The 19,324-nt window shown below is 39.9% G+C and overlaps 1 protein-coding gene across 3 annotated transcripts in view; it reads left to right on the top strand.

Annotated features, from left to right (window-relative positions):
• Nucleotides 1–17,781, top strand: part of AMMECR1 (AMMECR nuclear protein 1) — a 109,015-nt gene extending 91,234 nt beyond the window's left edge. For all 3 annotated transcript variants that reach the window (XM_058712376.1, XM_058712374.1, XM_058712375.1), the window contains 3 exons: nucleotides 12,567–12,657; nucleotides 14,118–14,214; nucleotides 16,147–17,781. In XM_058712376.1, coding sequence (XP_058568359.1) covers nucleotides 12,567–12,657; nucleotides 14,118–14,214; nucleotides 16,147–16,261 — 303 coding nt within the window. In that variant the 3' untranslated portion in view covers nucleotides 16,262–17,781. The remainder of the gene's footprint in view (nucleotides 1–12,566; nucleotides 12,658–14,117; nucleotides 14,215–16,146) is intronic.
• Nucleotides 17,782–19,324: the final 1,543 nt, after the last annotated feature.

Below are 19,324 nucleotides of genomic sequence, written 5' to 3'. Positions count from 1 at the left end.
GCATGTGTATGGCATGAATGTATATTGTATAAATATGCATGCATGTCTTTTGGAGGGAAGGAAAAATGGGAGAATCCAATAGTAGTTAAATCACTACGGGCAGGTGCACAGTGCACCACCCTCTTCTTTAGCCCATGTCAAGTATGGTCTACAGCTAAAGTTAACCTTCATACGCTGTATATTGTATATTTGTTTTATTTTTAATTGTTTTAACGTTTATTCATTTTTGAGAGACAATGTGTAAGTGGGAGAGGGGCAGAGAGAGAGAGAGGGAGACACAGAATGGGAAGCAGGCTCCAGGCTCTGAGCTGTCAGCACAGAGCCCGACATGGGGCTTGAACCCAGGAGCCATGAGAGCATGACCGGAGCCAAAGTTGGACGCTTAACCGACTGAGCCACCCAGGCGCCCCTGTATATTGTATATTTAATGCATTCCTTAAGGCTTAAATATTGACATCTGTTTACTGATAACCTTCTGGTTAAACTAATAACAACAAAAATACATGTATATTTGTACTTGTAACATACAGGTATTTGAAAGTGAATTAGGGACTGTCAGAATGGCTATGCCTGGAGGAATAGACTGTCCTTTTTAGTTAGTTCATCATAGCTTGAAGTATTTAGCATAAGAGAAATTTGTTCCCAAAGAGTAAAGGTGAAAATTATATTTTTTTAAGTACAAGAATGTGATTTGGGCTTAAAAAAATATACCATAGTCAGTGATTAAAAATGGTATGGTATTATTATGGGGATGCTGTCATAAGGGTTATCCTTAATAATTCTGGAAAGACACTGGTTACTTGAAATACAGAATACCAAAGTAGAATTAAAAGCATTTTTAAAAAAGTATGTGTCAAGCCATTTGCACTCCTAGGTATATACCCTCCCCCCAAAAATGAAAACAGATGTTGAAACAAAAACTTGTACACAGATGTTTATAGCAGCACTATTCATAATAGCCAAAAGGTATTGACACAAGACAAATGTATATCAACATATGAATGGATAAACGAAATGCAGTATATCCATCCAATGGAATATTATTCGGCCAGAAAAAGAAATGAAGTAGTGACACATGGAGGAACCTTAGATACGTTATGCTAAGGGAAAGAAGCTAAGCACAAAGGGCCGCATACTGTGTGGTTCTGTTTATATGAAATACCCTGAATGGTCACCTCCATAGAGAGAGCACATTAGTGGTGGCCACGGGTTGGGGGAGAGGCTGCGTTTAATGGGTACAGGGTTTCCATTCAGGGTGACGAAAAAGTTATGGAACTGGATGCTGTACAACATTGTTAATGTACTTGCTGCCACTGAATTGTACACTTAAGAAGGGTGAAAATGGTAAATTTCATATTATGTGTATTTTACCAGAATAAAAAGGCATATATGCCTATGCACATACACATTTAAACCTGTTGTCCATAATAGTACAGTGATTCTAATTTATTGAACAAGAAAACTTTGGAAATTCCAAAATTATAAATTAAGGCAAGCCATTTGTAATTATGCCGTTCTGAGATAACTACTGTTAACATTTTGGAATATTTCTTTAAATTATTTTTCTGTGTCTTTGTATCAATAAATGTGCATATTCATGTAATTGAGGCCATGTCGAATATACAGTCATTATTAAAAAGGATTGTGGGAAAGCCTTTGTCTATGGTTTATCTTTATATATAAGTTAATTACTTGTATTGCAAATTTCCTTTACAAGGGGGTCAGTCTATATTATGAAAGCATACGTTTCACTTGGAGAAATTTCCCACTGTCAAATAGGTATCCCTTTTCTTCCAAGAATGAAATCTCATATTCACCATAAGTATCTAAATTTAACCTGAACTGCAAAGAGCTGCATATGTTTATGCCACAGGGGGAAACAGGAGATGATTACAGAATTTTAATAGAGAACTTTTAAGTCAAAGATCAGTAACGAATATGTTTTATATAAGCAGAAGCCTCTAACATAGGGCTTTTCTGGTAGAAGGGCAGTTGGAGAGTTGACCCCCACCGGTGAAGCGTGTTACTGCAATCGAATTCCTAATTAAAGGGGCGCAAATGCCCAGATCAAAGCCGGAAGAGGGCTAAGTCTAGAGGTCCCAAAGCATAGAGGTGAGTAACTTCAGTAACAAGAGAGACACCCCTGTGGTCATGAAGACGAGGGACGTGACCGGTGGTAATAGCCACCTAATTTTCAAATGATGAGGAAACAAGTGAGCTACCACAGAGCCAGCTACTGCCCTCCTCTTTTTCTTCATCCGTGGTTTTTAACTGAGCCTGTTTGGGACCTCTGTTTTGGTTACATGTCTCTAATTTTATAATGGAAGTTAATAAGAAGGTGGGATTTACATCAATCGGACGTGGTTTTAGAGGCTAGAATGCTTCTCTTTGATACTGTGAGGGACGTTTGATAAATGGTTTCACAAGTAGATGTAATTAACTTCGAGTCAGTGTTGAATTGACAGAATGATCGGTGATGCTTCCATGTTATATATCCTCAAATAATAATTAACATGTAAAATGAGTGTCTGTAGGTGGCCTGTCAAGGAATCTGTGTAGTGATTTAAAAACCAACAAAACCATCCTCAAAGACCATAAAGACAAATTGGAACTCTGGCCCCACCCTTCTGAGAAATGCTCATTCTTGTCCCCATTGTGGTGTACTTATTGCCCTGGTAGGTATGTATGAGAAGGATGAAGAGTAAATGATATGGGGGAAAAATTCATTAACTGATAAATTGAAATATCTATCTGTGAGGTGAAAATGGCTGTTAAATGAGGAAAATTGCTCCCCTAGGGTGAAATCTGAAGTGATCTGCCTGGTGTTTGAACACAAAAACTTATTACCATTGTTCTGTGTTCTTCAGTTGACAGGATTCTCTTAATTCTGAATGACAGGATGATGGGCAGACATGGTACTTCAGAAAGAAAGAAACGCTCAGGCAGTATGTTGGAGTCCTTGAAAATAATGTACAGGCTAGAACATGTATAGTTATACCATTTGGGAGCCATGTTTGTTTTTCAAGATCTGAAAGGATATCAAACCAATGACATTACAACAGCTGCAGTCTGACCTAAGGGGTGAACTCTAAGTGTGTCATTTTCAAGATGATATAAATGAGTAAGCTTTTTTGCTTGTAGGAGAACTTGTATAAGCCGGTATATAACCAGTGATCTTGCAGGAGCTCATGTAGCAGTTTGCTGACAAAAGACAAAGTATTTTCTAGATTATAGTCAAGCATCCTTTATTTCTGTGCTTCCATGTTGAAGGCATGAGGAAGAATTCTAAAGTAGACCGTTAGCTCATATTTCAATAGATTAGTAACGTTTTCACAAACCATAAGGCGCTTTTTGTTATATCTAGCTCCCTGGATCACTGATACCTCAACTCTGTATACCGCTGTCACTTGGATCGTGGACTGTTCCTTTTTAGCACCCAGCACTTACATGAAATCAACCCATGCTGTGTGGGGCTGGCCAGCATGATTCTAGTCTGATACCAAAAACCTATCCCCAGAGTATAGAGCTAGACCCCAAGCCCCTAGTCTCGCTCTGTTCCTAAAGTACCAAAACTTATCTGTCATTGTGGGTGAGCTTGTTAGAGTCCTGGTACTCAGCGTGAGACTCCCGGTACTCAGAGTGGTGTACTTCACTTTAAAAAGCACACCTTCTGAGCGATCACAGCTCCATTTCTGACGTGTTTGTTTGCAGTTAATAACATCGTACTTTTGTAATCACCTTCACAGGCGTAAACAGATGAGTAAATTGGCTATTGTCATTATCTCTCATATATTTTAGAAGGTCACGATCTCCTTCTCACCCTCCCTTCCCCCCCTTAAAGGTTTACATTTTTCTAGCTCCATTCAATGTACTGCTGAAAACAGAGTTCCCATTCAGACACAGATGTTTCGCATGACTCATGTTGAAATGAAACGGCTTCTCATTGGATATGTTCTCTCTACCTCCCCCTCATTATTTTTCCCTAACTATGATATAACCATGCTTTGCTTATATATATATATATATATATATATATATATATATATATATATATATATGCTTTGTATTTCTCAGGGACATTGAGATTTTTGTATAAGATGTGCCACTATTGTTACAATAATTTAGTCTTTGTCCTGATGCTGTACTTGAAACATTATTTTCAAGTGCCGTGGAACATTGGGAAGGGAATGCTTCAAGCTTCCTGGCCATCTAGTAAAGCATTTGCTGTGAATCAGCACTTCTGTGTATTAGAAGTCTAGTGGGGAAGCAAACCAAACAAAGTAAAGTAACTTCTAGAAGGTGATTTGATGCATGGAAATTTCCTGTAGCTATTGGTACCGTTGGTGAAATGGGCGTGCACGGTGTCGTCTGTCGTCAGGCCTCCTCCACTTGCTTCCTGCTTTTCTCCCAGCGTGTCGGTTGAGGGGGGGACATTTTCCTGCTTCTTCCCCCAAAGCCACAGACCCTTCCAGCCTTTTCCCTCCTAGTAGTTGCATTATAGTCTGCTCCTCCCTGGATCTCTGTTTCCTCACCAGGATGCTAGAAAAGTTGGACTAAATAATACCTAAGGTCTCTCCGGAGGCTGACCTCCGTTTGATGCTGTGATCACCCCCCTTTTCAAAATGGCTTCTGTTTGATTTTACTACCAGAGAATGAATCACCACTAGCCCTTTAGAAGTCATAACAGAGCCCTACCTTTTAAAATGGGAGGGTGGCAACAAAGGTGAACAACAGTCCAGTTTTTGAAGCTGTACATTCTAGATTTCCTTTCCACCAAAGATTTCTCTTTCGGAAGAATACTATCCTAAACAGCTAATGCTACATTTTATTACTGCATCATCCCCTGTTTTAAGTCAACGTTACATTTATAAATCTAAATGAGGTAAATATATTAGGGAGTGACTGTTCACTTGACAAAGATATTTTGCTTTGCAGAAGGACTCACTATAGAGTTTCCTTAAGGCCTTCCTGGTGACTTCAAGATTAATCCATTTACATAAATTCAACACATATGTAACCTTTTAGGAACAAATCTCTTTTGTAGCCTGAGTAAAACTGTATCGAGTCCCATACTCCATGTACAGTTCTAACCTGTATAAGATTTTTCTGTCTCTTATCAGGCAAACAACATTTTTTCATATTAAGTCTTTGCCAAGAGATGTTTTTCTTCCACAGCCTTTGAAAAGCACACTGATTCACATGTCTGGATTTTAAGAAAATTTCTTGACTTGAGTTCTCTTTGCCTGTAAATTCACTCCCTTCCTCATCCCCTTAAAAATGGTAGGAATGCATTTTTCTAACTTTTGATGAAAAGCAGGCTTTTTATTTAAAGGTCACCTGTGTTGCCTGAACTTTCCTTGGAAAGCTTCAGGATGTTCAATTTTTAAGGAATGCTCATTATAATTAATCATTACAGAGAATTGGTTTTTTTTTTCCTTACTTGTACACTGAGCTGTCACTGCATGTCTGCAAAACCTTAAGAACAGTTTCTTTCATTGCACATGATCTATAAACATGTTTGGCTTCACAGCTTTTCAAAGCACCTCCTCATTAGCCATGCTTTATTTAAAATCTTAGCTAATTCTTTAAAAGTTCATGGGGGTGATTATTAGCTAGCTCAGGTATTTTAGAGCTGTGTGTCTGTTATTAGTTAAAATAGATGTTATCAGATTTTTCAGTGGCTTTTGTGAAATAAATTGGCAGGCTTGCATTCCTGATAGACAAGATGTCCGAGGCTCCTACAGGAATCAAAATTGGCACTAATTGGTCCTTTGGTAAGCTCTGCGAAAGCCAAGAATCAGTCCATGGAGACTGAACTAATTTCTAAATCTACAGGTGACTAATTTGCAGGGATTTTAGAAAAGAGCAGTACATATGCATTTTGGTCAAGGAGACCTTTGTGGTTGCTTTCACAAAATAACAGTAAAAAAAAATAACTTCAGCTGAGGTTGACGACAAAGCAGAATTTTCAGGGTAGAATATATTAAAAGGTTACTTGTGCCCGAATGATAGCTTTGCAATCGGTTATCCTTTTTGACCAACTTTTCTAGTATTTCTTCCATTTCTAAAAGCATCTCACTTAAAGGAGATTTGAAAACAAGGGCAGCTATAGACATGGGTCAACTGATGGATTAAAAACGGTCTAACAGGCTAGTATACATATCCAATGGAATATCACTCAGCAATCAAAAAGAATGAAATCTTGCCATTTGCAAGTACGTGGATGGAGCTAGAGGGTATTATGCTAAGTGAACTTAGTCAGAGAAAGACAAATATCATATGATTTCACTCATATGAAGACTTTAAGACACAGAACAGAAGAACATACGGGAAGGGAAGCAAAAATAATATAAAAACAGAGAGGGGGACAAAACATAAGAGACAAATAGAGGGTTGCTGGAGGGGTTGTGGGAGGGGGGATGGGCTAAATGGGTAAGGGGCACTAAAGAATCTACTCCTGAAATCATTGTTGCACCATATGCTAACTTGGATGTAAATTAAAAAATATAAAAAATAAAATAAAAAATGGCCTAACAGGTTAGTCCGTGATGTTGTCTTAGTTGGTTCAGAACATTATTTTTCTTTCTTTCTTTTTAAAAATTCTTTTGATGTTTCTTTCTGAGAGAGACACAGAGAGAGAGAGAGAGAGAGAGAGCGAGAGAGCAGGGGAGGGGCAGAGAGAGAGGGAGACACAGAATCTGAAGCAGGCTCCTGGCTCCCAGGTGTCAGCACAGAGCCCAACGCGGGGCTCGAACTCACAAACCGTGAGATCATGACCTGAGCTGAAGTCAGATGCTTAACTGACTGAGCCACCCAGGCACCCCAGGACATTATTTTTCAAGTCACTAAGGCAAGAGTTGTTCCTAGGTGGTCCTAGGATTGCAGAACATCTTTATTTTCTCTTTCGTACCTTTCTAAAGAGATTTCCCCCCCCCCCCCGGTAATATGTGTATACTCTTTTTATAAACAGGAAAAACAAATCCATGTTTATGATTGTTGAGGTTTACAGAAGTAAAACTGAGTTAAAAAAATGATTTGCAACAATGCTATTTTTAAGATGTATGATTTGGCCAGACTCTGAAGTGTTAATTGCTAACAATTTTTAAGCGTTCATTATTAATCAGATGGGCACCTTCCAAATTTCAGACGTACTTCTGAAATTGGTGGGTGGATTGAAGTAGTGCAGATTCACAACTCTGAGGATTTGATGCGCAGATCTGGATAATATGTCATCTACTTTTTTTGTTGTTTTTAGGATCAGGATTGAGGAAAGTGATTCATTAGGATTTGTACAAATCATCATCAACCTTTATGATTAAAATCTTAATTTTTCCTGCCCCAGTGAGAATTATTCAAGATGATACACATAAAGTAGGACCAAGAATTAATGGAATATTTTCCTTTTTTATGGTGAATTTGTTTTCACTGAGAGAAGGAAGAGTCACTGTCTTCAGAAGGCTGAGCTGGAGGCGTCCAGAAGCCTCTGTAGGGCTATGAGGGAAAGAGTGGAATGTGTGGCATTGTGGTTTTGGGGCTTTTAGGAGAAATACCACATATGGCTTTTTTCTCCCAAGAATATAAGAAACTCGAGACTCTGGGTCAGACCCATGGGCTGTCCAATGCAGTGCTTGTTTCTGTCCGTGGTACCATGGGCTGTTTCATGAAAGAGCATGTGTGTCTCCTATGATGCCAGCCTCTAAAGGTTAGAGGGTGTGCCAAATATCCTGAGCTTCTCTCATTAGGAACAGAGTCCTTTTATTCAGTTCAATGGAACTGGCATATTGAGCCTGGCAGGTCAGTCTTATGTGAATGACCAGTGACTGGCTGTTTTGTTAATTGCAAAGCATATTTTGCCAAATGATATCAGGAACAAAGATCTGGTCAAAGCACTTTCAATTCCTTGACTTCCTGAATATCTATCTATCTATATATCTATGCACACACACACATACATGCGCACACACACATACACACATATATATACCCACATGTTATGTATATATACATATATACATACCCACATATACATATATATTTTTAAATATATACATATATACATTATATATATATATATATATATATATATATATATATATATATATGTTTGTTTTTTTTTTAATTCAAGTGAATCCACTGAAAATCAGTGGACTAAGTTAGGGCCATAGTGTTACAAGGAAACCCAACATTTGGTCACTAAGACCCAACATTTGGGGCTAACTGTGGCATTTGCTAAGGCAGGATGAACCTGAGGAGGTGATTGGTTTTATTGGCCGGGATGTGTTCAGGGGCAGATTTAGCTTTGAGGGTCAGGACTGTGGAGGTAATTGTGGATCCAAATGATCCCCGGCTTGCATGGAGCCTACCTGATTTAGCCAGAGCACGCTTTATGCTCGCTGATGCTTTTAGCCAGATGACTCCTTCTTATGGTTTAGCATATCCAGATTGTTGGCTTGCTGATCAGCCTTGCGAGTACAAGTGAGGCCCTTTGGTAGTGCTGCTGGTGGATTACACTTGCCTTACAGACAGACTAAGGTGTATCGAACTTTGTGCAGTTGTGAGGAGCAAAATATGGACATGTGTCATAATGGGGTAGGAGGGGGCACTTTTTAAATGCTCCTGTGTTGAGAGTCGCTGCATTAGAGGATAATAGTTTTAAATGAAGCCACATTTCTAACAAGGGACCAGATAACAAGGATAAATGAAAGCTGCAGACAGTCTAGAAGCTTCATTTTAGCCATTATTTATAATCTCTTCTCCTATGAAACCTTTTGCTATGTAGCAAAATTGATTAATTTGCATGTATCTCTCTCTCTGGGCCCACATGCTCTCTGACAGAGGAGTGAACAAAAAGCGGCATGGACAAGGGAGGAAGGAGGACGGGGCCAGGTGAATAATCAGCTCTAGACTAATCAAGATACATTTTAGGGTCTCAACATTAATCTTGATATTTAATCTTTCTGGGCGATGTTAAAAACGAAAGAATGTATAATGGCATTAATAAAAATCACTCGCTATGGAACGGTTCCGAACAAATAGGACTTTCTTTTTAGCATGCAATAGGAGTCTGTTGAACTGGCCTTAATGTTCCTCTCGGCACACACAGATATGGCTCTGTTTAATTCCATATCCTCTTATCTATAAGTCCTACATTTCATTTACTACCATTCGAATTGATTTATAGCTTTGCTTAGCAAAAGTACAGTCTTGATTAAAAGGACATTATCACAGCTGATGGACCTTGAAAGCATTTTTTTTCCTCAAACCTTCTAATAACATTTGACTCCCATAAGGCTCGATTTGCAAGTCCCCAGTTTTTGTCCACCTGGCTGTACTTCGGGCAGTGGCAGTTGGGTGTATGTTAGGGGTACTAGGGGTGACATAAGGTTTCCCCGGTGCTGCCTCCTTATTCATCCCTGAAACGGAAGGTTAACTACAATGCTGAGGTAGAGTTTTAGTTTGCTGTAGGGAATCTCAGTACCCTGGTGAGCTGATCTCTTCTCTAGCTGATCATTGCCACTATAGCCTTTGTCTCTGGGGATGCAGCTAGGCCGAAGGATTCTCCAGTCTAACAGAGGATTCGATTATCATACAAATATCATGTTTGATTATTACGATATGAGGGTTGCATTTTGGAGTCGTAGCTGGTGACACATTCCTCCCTCAAAACAATACGGGATTAGTTTTCACGCTCATTGCAGCCGAAAGGAATTAATTTGCAAAGCCACTGATTTCCACGGGTTGGCCACATTTGGTCATTCTCCACAGCAGGCCATGTTCCACTCCCCGGTTTTGATTGCGCAGTATGACTCTTTGGTGGCGTCTGTGGTTCTGGGAGTAAAGGAAAATGCTGTTGCTCAACAGGTGACAAAAAGCTATTATGCTTTGATTCTGGTCAGAACATTATTGCCATTCTCCTGGATTCCAACGGTTGAAGAAATGAGTCACTGTGGTTTTGAATTTCTGTCACTCTGGAGTATTTTTTTTTTTTTTTTTACCTATGAAATAAGTTACTTCTCACAAAAGGTTCACTTTAAAATCACCATACTTACATTTCAATTTACAGATACTTTCAACTGTTCAGAATCCTAGGAACACAGAAAAGAACTAAAAATTGTAAATGTACTAATTCTAAATGGGAGAAGTTTGATTATTTTTTTGGTCACATTAAGTTCAATGGTGGGCCCTTCTGAAAATACAGAAGTAAACGAGTCATTTTTATCTTGGTCAGCATGTCTTTCCAATTCAGTCTTAACCTCTGTCACCTCTTTCTTTCTACTTACATAGTCATATATATATAAATATGTAAATATATATCTGTAAATGTATCTACACACACACATATATAAGCTTTAGTGAGATACCGTTCATACACCATGCAGCTGGTCGTAATCACCTTTAATTGTTAAATTACTAGGCTTAAAACTCTCTGAAATTTTTGTTAAAAAACACAATGCACTCCTGTGAAGAAAGGATTTAAGTGTCTAAATCACCTCCAATTTGCCTAAATCACTTTTTTTTTCAATACCCAGCCACAATCTGTCAGAGCTAAACCGATTATTAGAGGCTTTCTAGTTAACCTAGAATAAAAATCACCTGCAGAGTTGTTCTTTTTCCAAACTATACTTGCTGAAGCATGAAACCTTCTGAGATTCTGATAAACTTCACGGCTCCCATTCCCCCCGCCCCATACCAGTTAAATACCCATGATTTTGTGTAACACTCTCATCTCACAAATAGCGAAACCTTCTTCTTCCTCTCACGGTTTTGGTTAGACACCTTAATAAACACCAAAATTCTTTCCCATTTTAACATGACAGATTTTTGATAAATTGAGTCAAAGATTCACTGCAGTGAAGGACGGGAGCACAAGCTACTTCTGCTGTATATTTTTAAAAACAAGTTACGACGGAGCCGATCATGTTGAAGGAAAGAGACTTCAAAGTCACAGATCAGAAAGTCCGTATACAGAAACTGTTGCAAATTTGTCATTGTGTCAGTACCGTGTCAGACACTGGGGAGATTAGTAGATGTCCTTTATCCTGGAAATGCCTGATAGCTAAGCCTCATATTTCTTCTCAGCTGTCCACAGTCATTTCCCACAGGTTATGGGAGGCCTTATTGTGTTAGTTTCTAAACAGCTGCCCTGAGTGCATTTTCAGCAGAAGGAGATTCATAAGAACACTGATATTAAATAGAAGAAATCACCACACAGATAGCCTTTCATAAAACAAACTTCTCAGAAGATCTGGCAGATTGTAATGTATGGATGTGTGAAGAGGCCCCGGGGAAAGGACAAAATGGATTTTTTCAGAGGACTTCTGCTTCCCTGAGAAACTGGGAAACTTCAGGCTAAGGGCAGAACAAGCAAAAGAGGTTTTCGGGGACTCCTGCTCTTCTTCTAGACCTCAACATGCATATCGATGGAAAGAGCCCAGGTCTATGACTTCACTCACCTGCTCTGAAAAGAATCTTCTTTACTGGATAAAAATGTTTTCCTGGTCTTACATCCTCCCTCCAGTCCTTTGGGTGACCTTACACTCCACTGGGGGACCATTGATCTAAAGCGACTGTAGGTTTGGGAGAATGGACTGGAGTTGTTATACTTTTGAAATTTCATTTTTACTATCAGCATTTACAAAGAAGAAACTCCCGTGATCCTCAGTTCTGTATACCAGTCTGCAGGATATGAGGGGGAAAGACAGATTCCTTCTGACGAGATGCTAATCAGAGAAAAAGTATATTACTTTCTTAAAACATTAGCCAGAAATTGCCCACACTCAGAGAACCCCTTCTCTTAAGGCATCGCCAAAAGTCTGCATGCTTCACATAGAGTTATAGTGGTCTCTGTGTTAATAGATAAGGAACTGCAAAAATGCCCTGCCCCAAAGCGATTTGAAATCCCTATCACTCGTAAATTTAGCAGTAGCATGTAAGGGTAATGATGTAGACAGACAGTGAGGGCTTGCCACAGGCCCACCGTAAGCCATGACATATATCTTAGAGATATCATATGGAATGGGGTGATGATGTCGGATCTGGTGGTGGTTGGCTTTTTTCACTCTTACCTGGGTTTGCTCATCTACATACAACTCAAGGTTTTAAAGAGACTCAACAGTTTGGGAAGGGAGTCAGCAACCCCACAAGTTTCAGAACTGAATCTGAAGTGGCGACTGTACCTGAAAAGAGGATGTGTATCTGCTGTCTCTTGGGAGTCAGCTTCCTTGGTCTAGTTCCTTACTGTCATGAGCCACAGTTTGGGAGCAGGGGCAGGATTCTTGCCACCGGCTGTCTCATTCTACATACAAGCCCCAGAATGGGTGTTCCGGTTCCAAACAGAGTAGCATAGCCCAACACATGTTGGGCACACATAAATCGATGTTTTCTGTCTCCGTGGCCATCATACCGGCCCTCACACCCAAAGTCAGGGCTTTGGAAAGAGAAAAATGATAGGCCCTTCTAAAAACAAGGGGAAAGGAAGATTGCATTCTCTTGAGAGTTAAATTATAACTTTTTCTTTCTGTTTCTATGAAGAAGACTGTACTAATAAAACTGCCAATTTCTTTCAGGTGGGTGTACATGGCATTAGAATAGAATTCATCAATGAAAAAGGATCAAAACGCACCGCCACCTACCTACCGGAGGTTGCAAAGGAGCAAGGTCATTGTTGTACTTTATTTCGTATGATCTGGTGAAGAATTTGAACACATATACAAATTGCAATGCGATATCTGACCTTGCAGTTATGTCTGATAATTGATCAGTGTCAAATCATAAGAAGTGATTCTTCCATCACTGCCACTGCAATGTCTGTATGAAATTGGTGAATTCCTCACACAGGAGTCGAGTCCCTGCACTAAAGTTTGATAGCAAAAACACACAACAGTGTACTTTCACAAAAGCAAAGATTTGTAAACTTTGGGTTTTATTCTTAGGCGATGGCTTGCTACGAATTTGAAGTGCCATATTCCCATATTCCATTGTGCTGTATAGCCTTTTGGCACAAACAAGCCTTTTGTTTGACAGTCAGCCAGCCACTCAGTTCATTGTCAGTATCAAATGTTTCATTCTTAGGTGGTTGCCTGTTACTCATTTGCTACTATTAGCATTGTAGGTTTCCCATTAAGATCTGGAGCACTGAGATTAAATGAAGTATTAGTGTCTGATATGCCTGCTCTGCGCTTCCTAATCAAAAGTTTTTTTGTTTTTGCAGATGTAGCACACACCTTTATGAACCACCACTGTAACACAAAATAAGTCTTCACTCTGTAGTATCTGGTCCTTTCTAGCCACTACTGAATTCCAATCTCATGTTAGTTGAAATGAATATTTCTTTATCTTATGGAGCTTATTTTTCTCATCAGAAAGCATCTGTCATTTGGTTTTCTCACGTTTGTTTCATATAAATGTGAGATACATCACAGTAAAGTCTAATATCATTAGATTTCCCCCCCCCCCTTTGCCCCCCCCATCCCCAAGACAGGAGAGTTAGATTTGAAGACAGCTATCTGAAGATTTATTTGGGTTGCTGTCGAAAATGTCTTAATCCTGTAGTTCTGTTGGCTTCGTAAAGCTTACAGAAGAGAGAGGGCCTCGGATATTAGTATACCATCCCATGTCAGAACCAATAAAAATGCCTCTGAATACTTCACACAAATAACACTTGACTGACCACAGAAGATACCATTAAGAACAATAATTACCATGAGTTAGTGTGGGAGTCTGAATTACTGCTGACTTGGCAGAATGACATTTAGGCCTTTCCCTCCCTTTTAGAGGTGTCACTGTTAGAGGGGAGTACGGTGTCCGTGGTTTGCTACCTAGACATGACTGAGCAGTTATGGCCAGCCTTTTAGATTTCTGGTCTTTGAGATTAAAAAAAAACAAACAAACTAATGTTGTTGGCCATCATGGGTAGCTAGAATTTAAGGTGTGTGATGGTAGATGTGCTTCCGTACAGGAGGAGACCGTAGCCCTTCTGTGTGATTGTTTTTAGGACCAAAGGACATGATGGCATTTGGTGACAGTGATAGCTGCCGTCTGCAGAGTCGTTTTGTATTTAACCGAAAGTGCTTGTTGCATGTGTTTGACTGGTATTTTATCTGGTCTGCTCTCCACAGGATGGGACCATATTCAGACCATAGACTCCTTGCTGAGGAAAGGAGGCTACAAAGCTCCGATTACTAATGAATTCAGGAAAACCATAAAACTGACCAGGTACAGAAGGCATTTTCTAGCGCAAGGCTAACCAGGACATTTTGATGCGTATGTCTATAACCCTTTGATTTCTTTGGTCTCTCTTACTTGCTTCTCTTTTCTGAAACAGAATGGAAATGAATGGCAGGGCCGGACTGAGGGTGGATACAGTGAACTCTGGTGGGCAGTAGGGCCTGTATGATGTACGAACCCATCCTTCCCATCTCTAGCTGTCTGCGATTACTCTGGCTTTACATGAGCAAGCCCTCTGAGCCTTTTTCAACTACATTATAGATGAAAGTCACCTGAATTAGCGATTGGCTAGCTTTTGAATGGCTTAGCAGAAGCCCCGGATTCTGCTAAGCAGTCCTTAAATTTGAATTTAATGTTAGGATGTGGGCAGCGATAGAAGTCTACCGTGAAAGCTTACTAGAAATCACAGTTGAGCTAGACTTACAAATGCCAAATACATTTCTACGTGGGATTATAAGGATACTTTTTTTTTTAAATACCCAACATTTTAGGAAAATGGATTGCTGTTTCCATTTGTTTCAATTCCGTAAAACCACACTGAATGCCTGCAGTCTAAAAACGGACTTTTCTCAGCTCTGAGGAGTTACAGATTTGAAAATGCCTTCCTCTCTGCTTTCCCCGGGTTCAGCCTAGGAGAATAGAAGGGCATGCACAAGAATAATTATTAATATAAGGCAGAATGTGATGGGTGGTATGAGATCATACAGTAGGGAAAGAGGAATATTCCAGGAGGGATATAGTTTTGAGGCTGGGCTTGAAGAATGGGTAGACTCTTTGAGGGACGGGGGGAGGGATTAATTTAGTGAGTCGAGGCAAGTTCTGAGGAATGTTCAACAGTAAGATGCGGCTGGTCTTTCAAATAGATCTGTAAGGAGGTGGTCATTAGAGCAAAACACGGCCGAGAAGGTGGGTTGGGTCATATGACGGAGGGTCTTGAGTTCCAGATGAAGAAATTGAGACCTGATTCTACAGGCAGTTAGTAGCCATTGAAGGGTTTTAAGCACATGGATTTGGCGAAGGCGTAAGACTGGAATAGGCAACAGGAAAATTAGGAGGCGTTACTGCTACCCAAGAAGCTGTGGGAGCAATCCAAAGGAGGTGAAATGGGAACCTTACTAAGAGCTGTGGCGGGAGGATGAGAAGAAAGGAGGAAACAGGTGAGAAAACACCGTGCAAGAAATGACAGGACTTAGTAACATCATTCAGAAGTAAGGAACAGGAACAAGTCAAGGCTTTATGTAGAAAAGAAGGACCGAGGCAATCCCTTTGACCCAGGGAGGGACCACAGGAGGAGAGCCCCGTTTTGGCACTGATTCTGGAGTTGAAGCGCCTCCTGGGGTGTCTGTGTAGAAACGTCCGGTATGTCACCGAAAACGTACACGTGCAGAAGTCATGGCCAGAGATGGTGACTTGGGATCATCTGTCAAGAGGTCATGGTTGAAGTTGTAAAGGTAGGGCTCACGGAGGGGACACAGAGCATGGGGTCAAAAGAGCCGAAGGCAGAAACACAGCAAAGTCTGACAAGGCAGGAAGGAGCAGGAGGAATAGAGAGATAAGGAGCAGTCTGCGAGACGGGGCTGGGGCGGGGGAGAACCAGGGAAGTGCGTTATTGTAGAACCCCTGACACGGGAGAGCTTTAGAAAGGGAGCGGTGGGTGGTATCATACTGGAGAGGTCAAGCAGGAGCAGTTCAAACAAGGAGGGGTAGAGTAGAAAAGAGCGCTGGACTCAGACTTTGGATTCTTGGGTTCTGACCTCAGCCTTGCTACTTAGTTGTGTGACATTGGGCGAGTCACTTGCTTGTCTCTGGACCTCTGTTTTTCCTGTTGTGTAAGGTTATCTCTGAGGTCCATCCTAGCTCTGAGTTCAGTATGTCATCTGTTTCTTCATGTTAACTTTGTCTCTTCCCTGACTTTTTCAGGTACCGTAGTGAAAAGATGACCCTGAGCTATGCTGAATACCTTGCTCACCGCCAGCATCATCATTTCCAAAATGGCATTGGGCATCCCCTTCCGCCATACAACCATTATTCCTGACAATGAGCCGCACAACCAGTCACTGGGCCTCTCTGCAGACCTCTTCCCAGGAGACCCTACCCCTTCTTGGTCTAGCTATCTCTTTTACTGTACCATTTTATGATGATAGTTTCCGTTGCCATGATGAAGCTTGGACATTGTCTGTTAAGATCATCATGGTAACGGGTAGGAAAATGGCATTTGTTAAGAAGATTCTGTTTTATTATTTTAGGTCATTGATTTTTTTTTTTTTTTTTGCAGCATATGTAACTTCTGGGGTTTTCTTTCCTCACAATATTGCGTAGGATTTTGCTTTGCTCTCTCAATCAGGTTTCTGTCTTTCTGTCCTTCTTGCCTTCCTCCCTGTCATCTCTCCTTCCTCCCTTCTGTCTTCTCTTCCCTCCTTCTTTCAACTGTGGATGGAAGAAATTGTGCAGTTTTTAAGGATTTTATTTAGGTTTTTCTTTAGTTTTCTTCAGTGAGATAGATAATTTTTGATAGCTGAGTTTGGGAGCAATTCATATCAAATTCAGGTATTTGTATATGACTCTGGAATTTGCCTAAAATTCATTTTGCTATGAGAGCTTAGTGTGTGGATCTTCACTCCTTAGGTGTGTGTTTTTCCCATGGTTGAAATATATGAACTTTAGTTCTAGTATAGAACATTCGAAAGTCCATGATAGGGCTTGTCACAGAGCGTGAGAAACCATTTATGCCTATTTTGATGGTTATCATGGAAGAGATGGCCTCATCACTTTATAAAATCAACTTACAAACAAAACTACAACACTGTTTTAAGAAAGTGCAAGCTACCTTTCAAATATGCTACAGAAATCATTTTGAAGAGCAACAAATATCAGGAAGAGAGCAGATACAGAATTTAGTGCCTTTGAGAAGAATTTACTTAAATGGAAAGGAGAGAAGTTGGGGTGGGGAAGGCAATTTAGAGAAATATTCTTCTAAAATTTTATTGTTTCTATATGTGAAACAGCAGATGAGACAAATTCCTTACTCTTAAGTATTTTTTTAAGGTGAAAAAAAATTTATTTTGAGCAATTAACCAAAAAGAGACATTTGTCTATGATATATTAATTTAAATTCGTTAGCTTTAGGTTTCAAGAAGTCATGATTGGCCAGAGGCAATTCTAGCTACTATTTAAAGAAAATAGTAAAGAGAATCTAGTGAAACAAAAGTTCATATATTGCCATGATTTCAGATTATGTTTGTCCTGGGGACAATACTGGAGTCTTTCTGCACTACATACTTCTGATAGAAACACCTTGACTGTGTTGGTAAGATGTTATGTCACACCTATAAAAATGGCATTTAGAGATGATACAGTCGTCAGAGCCCAGCCCGTTGGCCAGGCTGGTCTTCTTCCCCTGGTGCATACAAAGAGAACTTCCTACCATCAGTAGGAAGTCCGTGTGGACATCCCCAGGAAAAATGACAGATGATTCTGGAGAAAGATTACCTTCACTTTACTATAATAACTGTGTGTGTGTGTGTGTGTGTGTGTGTGTGCGCGCGCGCGCGCATGCGTATGCCCACACATGTGTGTGGGTGGGTGTGTAATTTTTTTTTCAAACAGGAAACTATATGTCAAATGAGGAATAGAAGTATGGTGCAGAATATATAGTCCAAAACTACGAGATGTCACTGGATATCAAAATGGCAGAGCTTAGGTGACAAGCGACAGACTGCTAGTTCAGGAATCAAAAACCCTTTTCTAGCTTGCAAGGGAACTGCCTGAATCCCTTCTGCTTGCCGCTGTGGTAAAGCACACCGCTTTAGTTTTTGATGAGCATTCTTAGAAGTTGGTTGGTATTCCTTCATCCACAGCCCCCGTTATTGAAATAACCATTTTCAGTTGTGATGCCTTAACTAAGAAGCCAATTGTTAGCCTGAAATGCAATCTCGGTAGCCGGTTTCACTGAGCATTGAGATTAGTCAGAGAAAGCTAGCTGTTGGTCTTTTGAAAGGGATTTTGAATCCTTTTGTTTCTACTTGGGAGCATTTTGGAGCAGATTAGTCTTTCAGTGTAAAACCAAGTGGCAACCTAATAGAGACTTATTTCTTGCCCTTATAGGGAAACTGAGCACAAGCTGAATGCTATTGTCTGCTGCAAAAAAAAAAAAAAAAAAAAAAAAAAGGGGGGGGGAGTAAATAAAACAAGCAAACTGAAAAGACAAAATAGACCAATATTGACCCATCCTATCCATCATCTCATCAATTCAGCAGGCTCCTCGTCCTGAGTGAGCTCATGGTTAGAAGTTGTTGTGTTGTTTTTTTTTTTAAAGAAAAGATCTATGACATACATATGTGTGTGTGTGTATATACATATACTGACACATACATACACACATATGTGTGTTTATGTATTTAACGGTGCTAATCAATCTTGAGCAGGTCACGTGACTGGTCATGCGGACTCTAAAATCATATCAGATTTTTTAAAATTCTTGATATATGCAGATGTTATACAGATTTTTCTTAAACCAGTGTAATAATGTTATACTGAAGAAATAACCATCCTGCAGGCTTCAGAGGACGAGGTCAGCAATATTTCCCACCATGGCTTGGGGGAAAAGGATAGTTTTGTCTCCTTTTGTTTTCAAATTAATGCACAGTGCATTTTTGTCTCTAGCTGTTGACTAAAAAGACTTTGTAGCTTTGTAAAGGGTGTTATACAAACTGTAATGGTGTGCTTCAAACAAACAAACGCTAGACCCTTTCACCTCTGTCGTATACTACAAAGCTGTCAAATATGTGGTTTGAATTCACTTCGAACATGTTGAAATATGTAGCATGTGTCTTTAACTCAGACGAAGATTCTGATTGCACAGGTTGTTTTAGCCAGTTGTGGTTTATTTGTTCAGAAACACAAATGTGAATTGCACTCTTATCACCAGAATATTGTATAAGTCAGCGATCTTTAAACAGCTCGGAAGTAATACTTGAACTTCATTTGAGTAGCACAAAGTTTACACTGCCCCCCCCTTTTAAATGTTAATTAGTTCCATTTCTGTTTTTTGTTTTTAAATGCAACTGGGTATTTTTCCTCTTGAAAAACAGTAACGCGT

Source organism: Neofelis nebulosa, chromosome X, assembly GCF_028018385.1.
Source record: "Neofelis nebulosa isolate mNeoNeb1 chromosome X, mNeoNeb1.pri, whole genome shotgun sequence".
Taxonomy (NCBI): Eukaryota; Metazoa; Chordata; class Mammalia; order Carnivora; family Felidae; genus Neofelis; species Neofelis nebulosa.
Note: the sequence above shows the minus strand (reverse complement) of the source record. Positions and strands in the feature narration are given on the sequence as shown.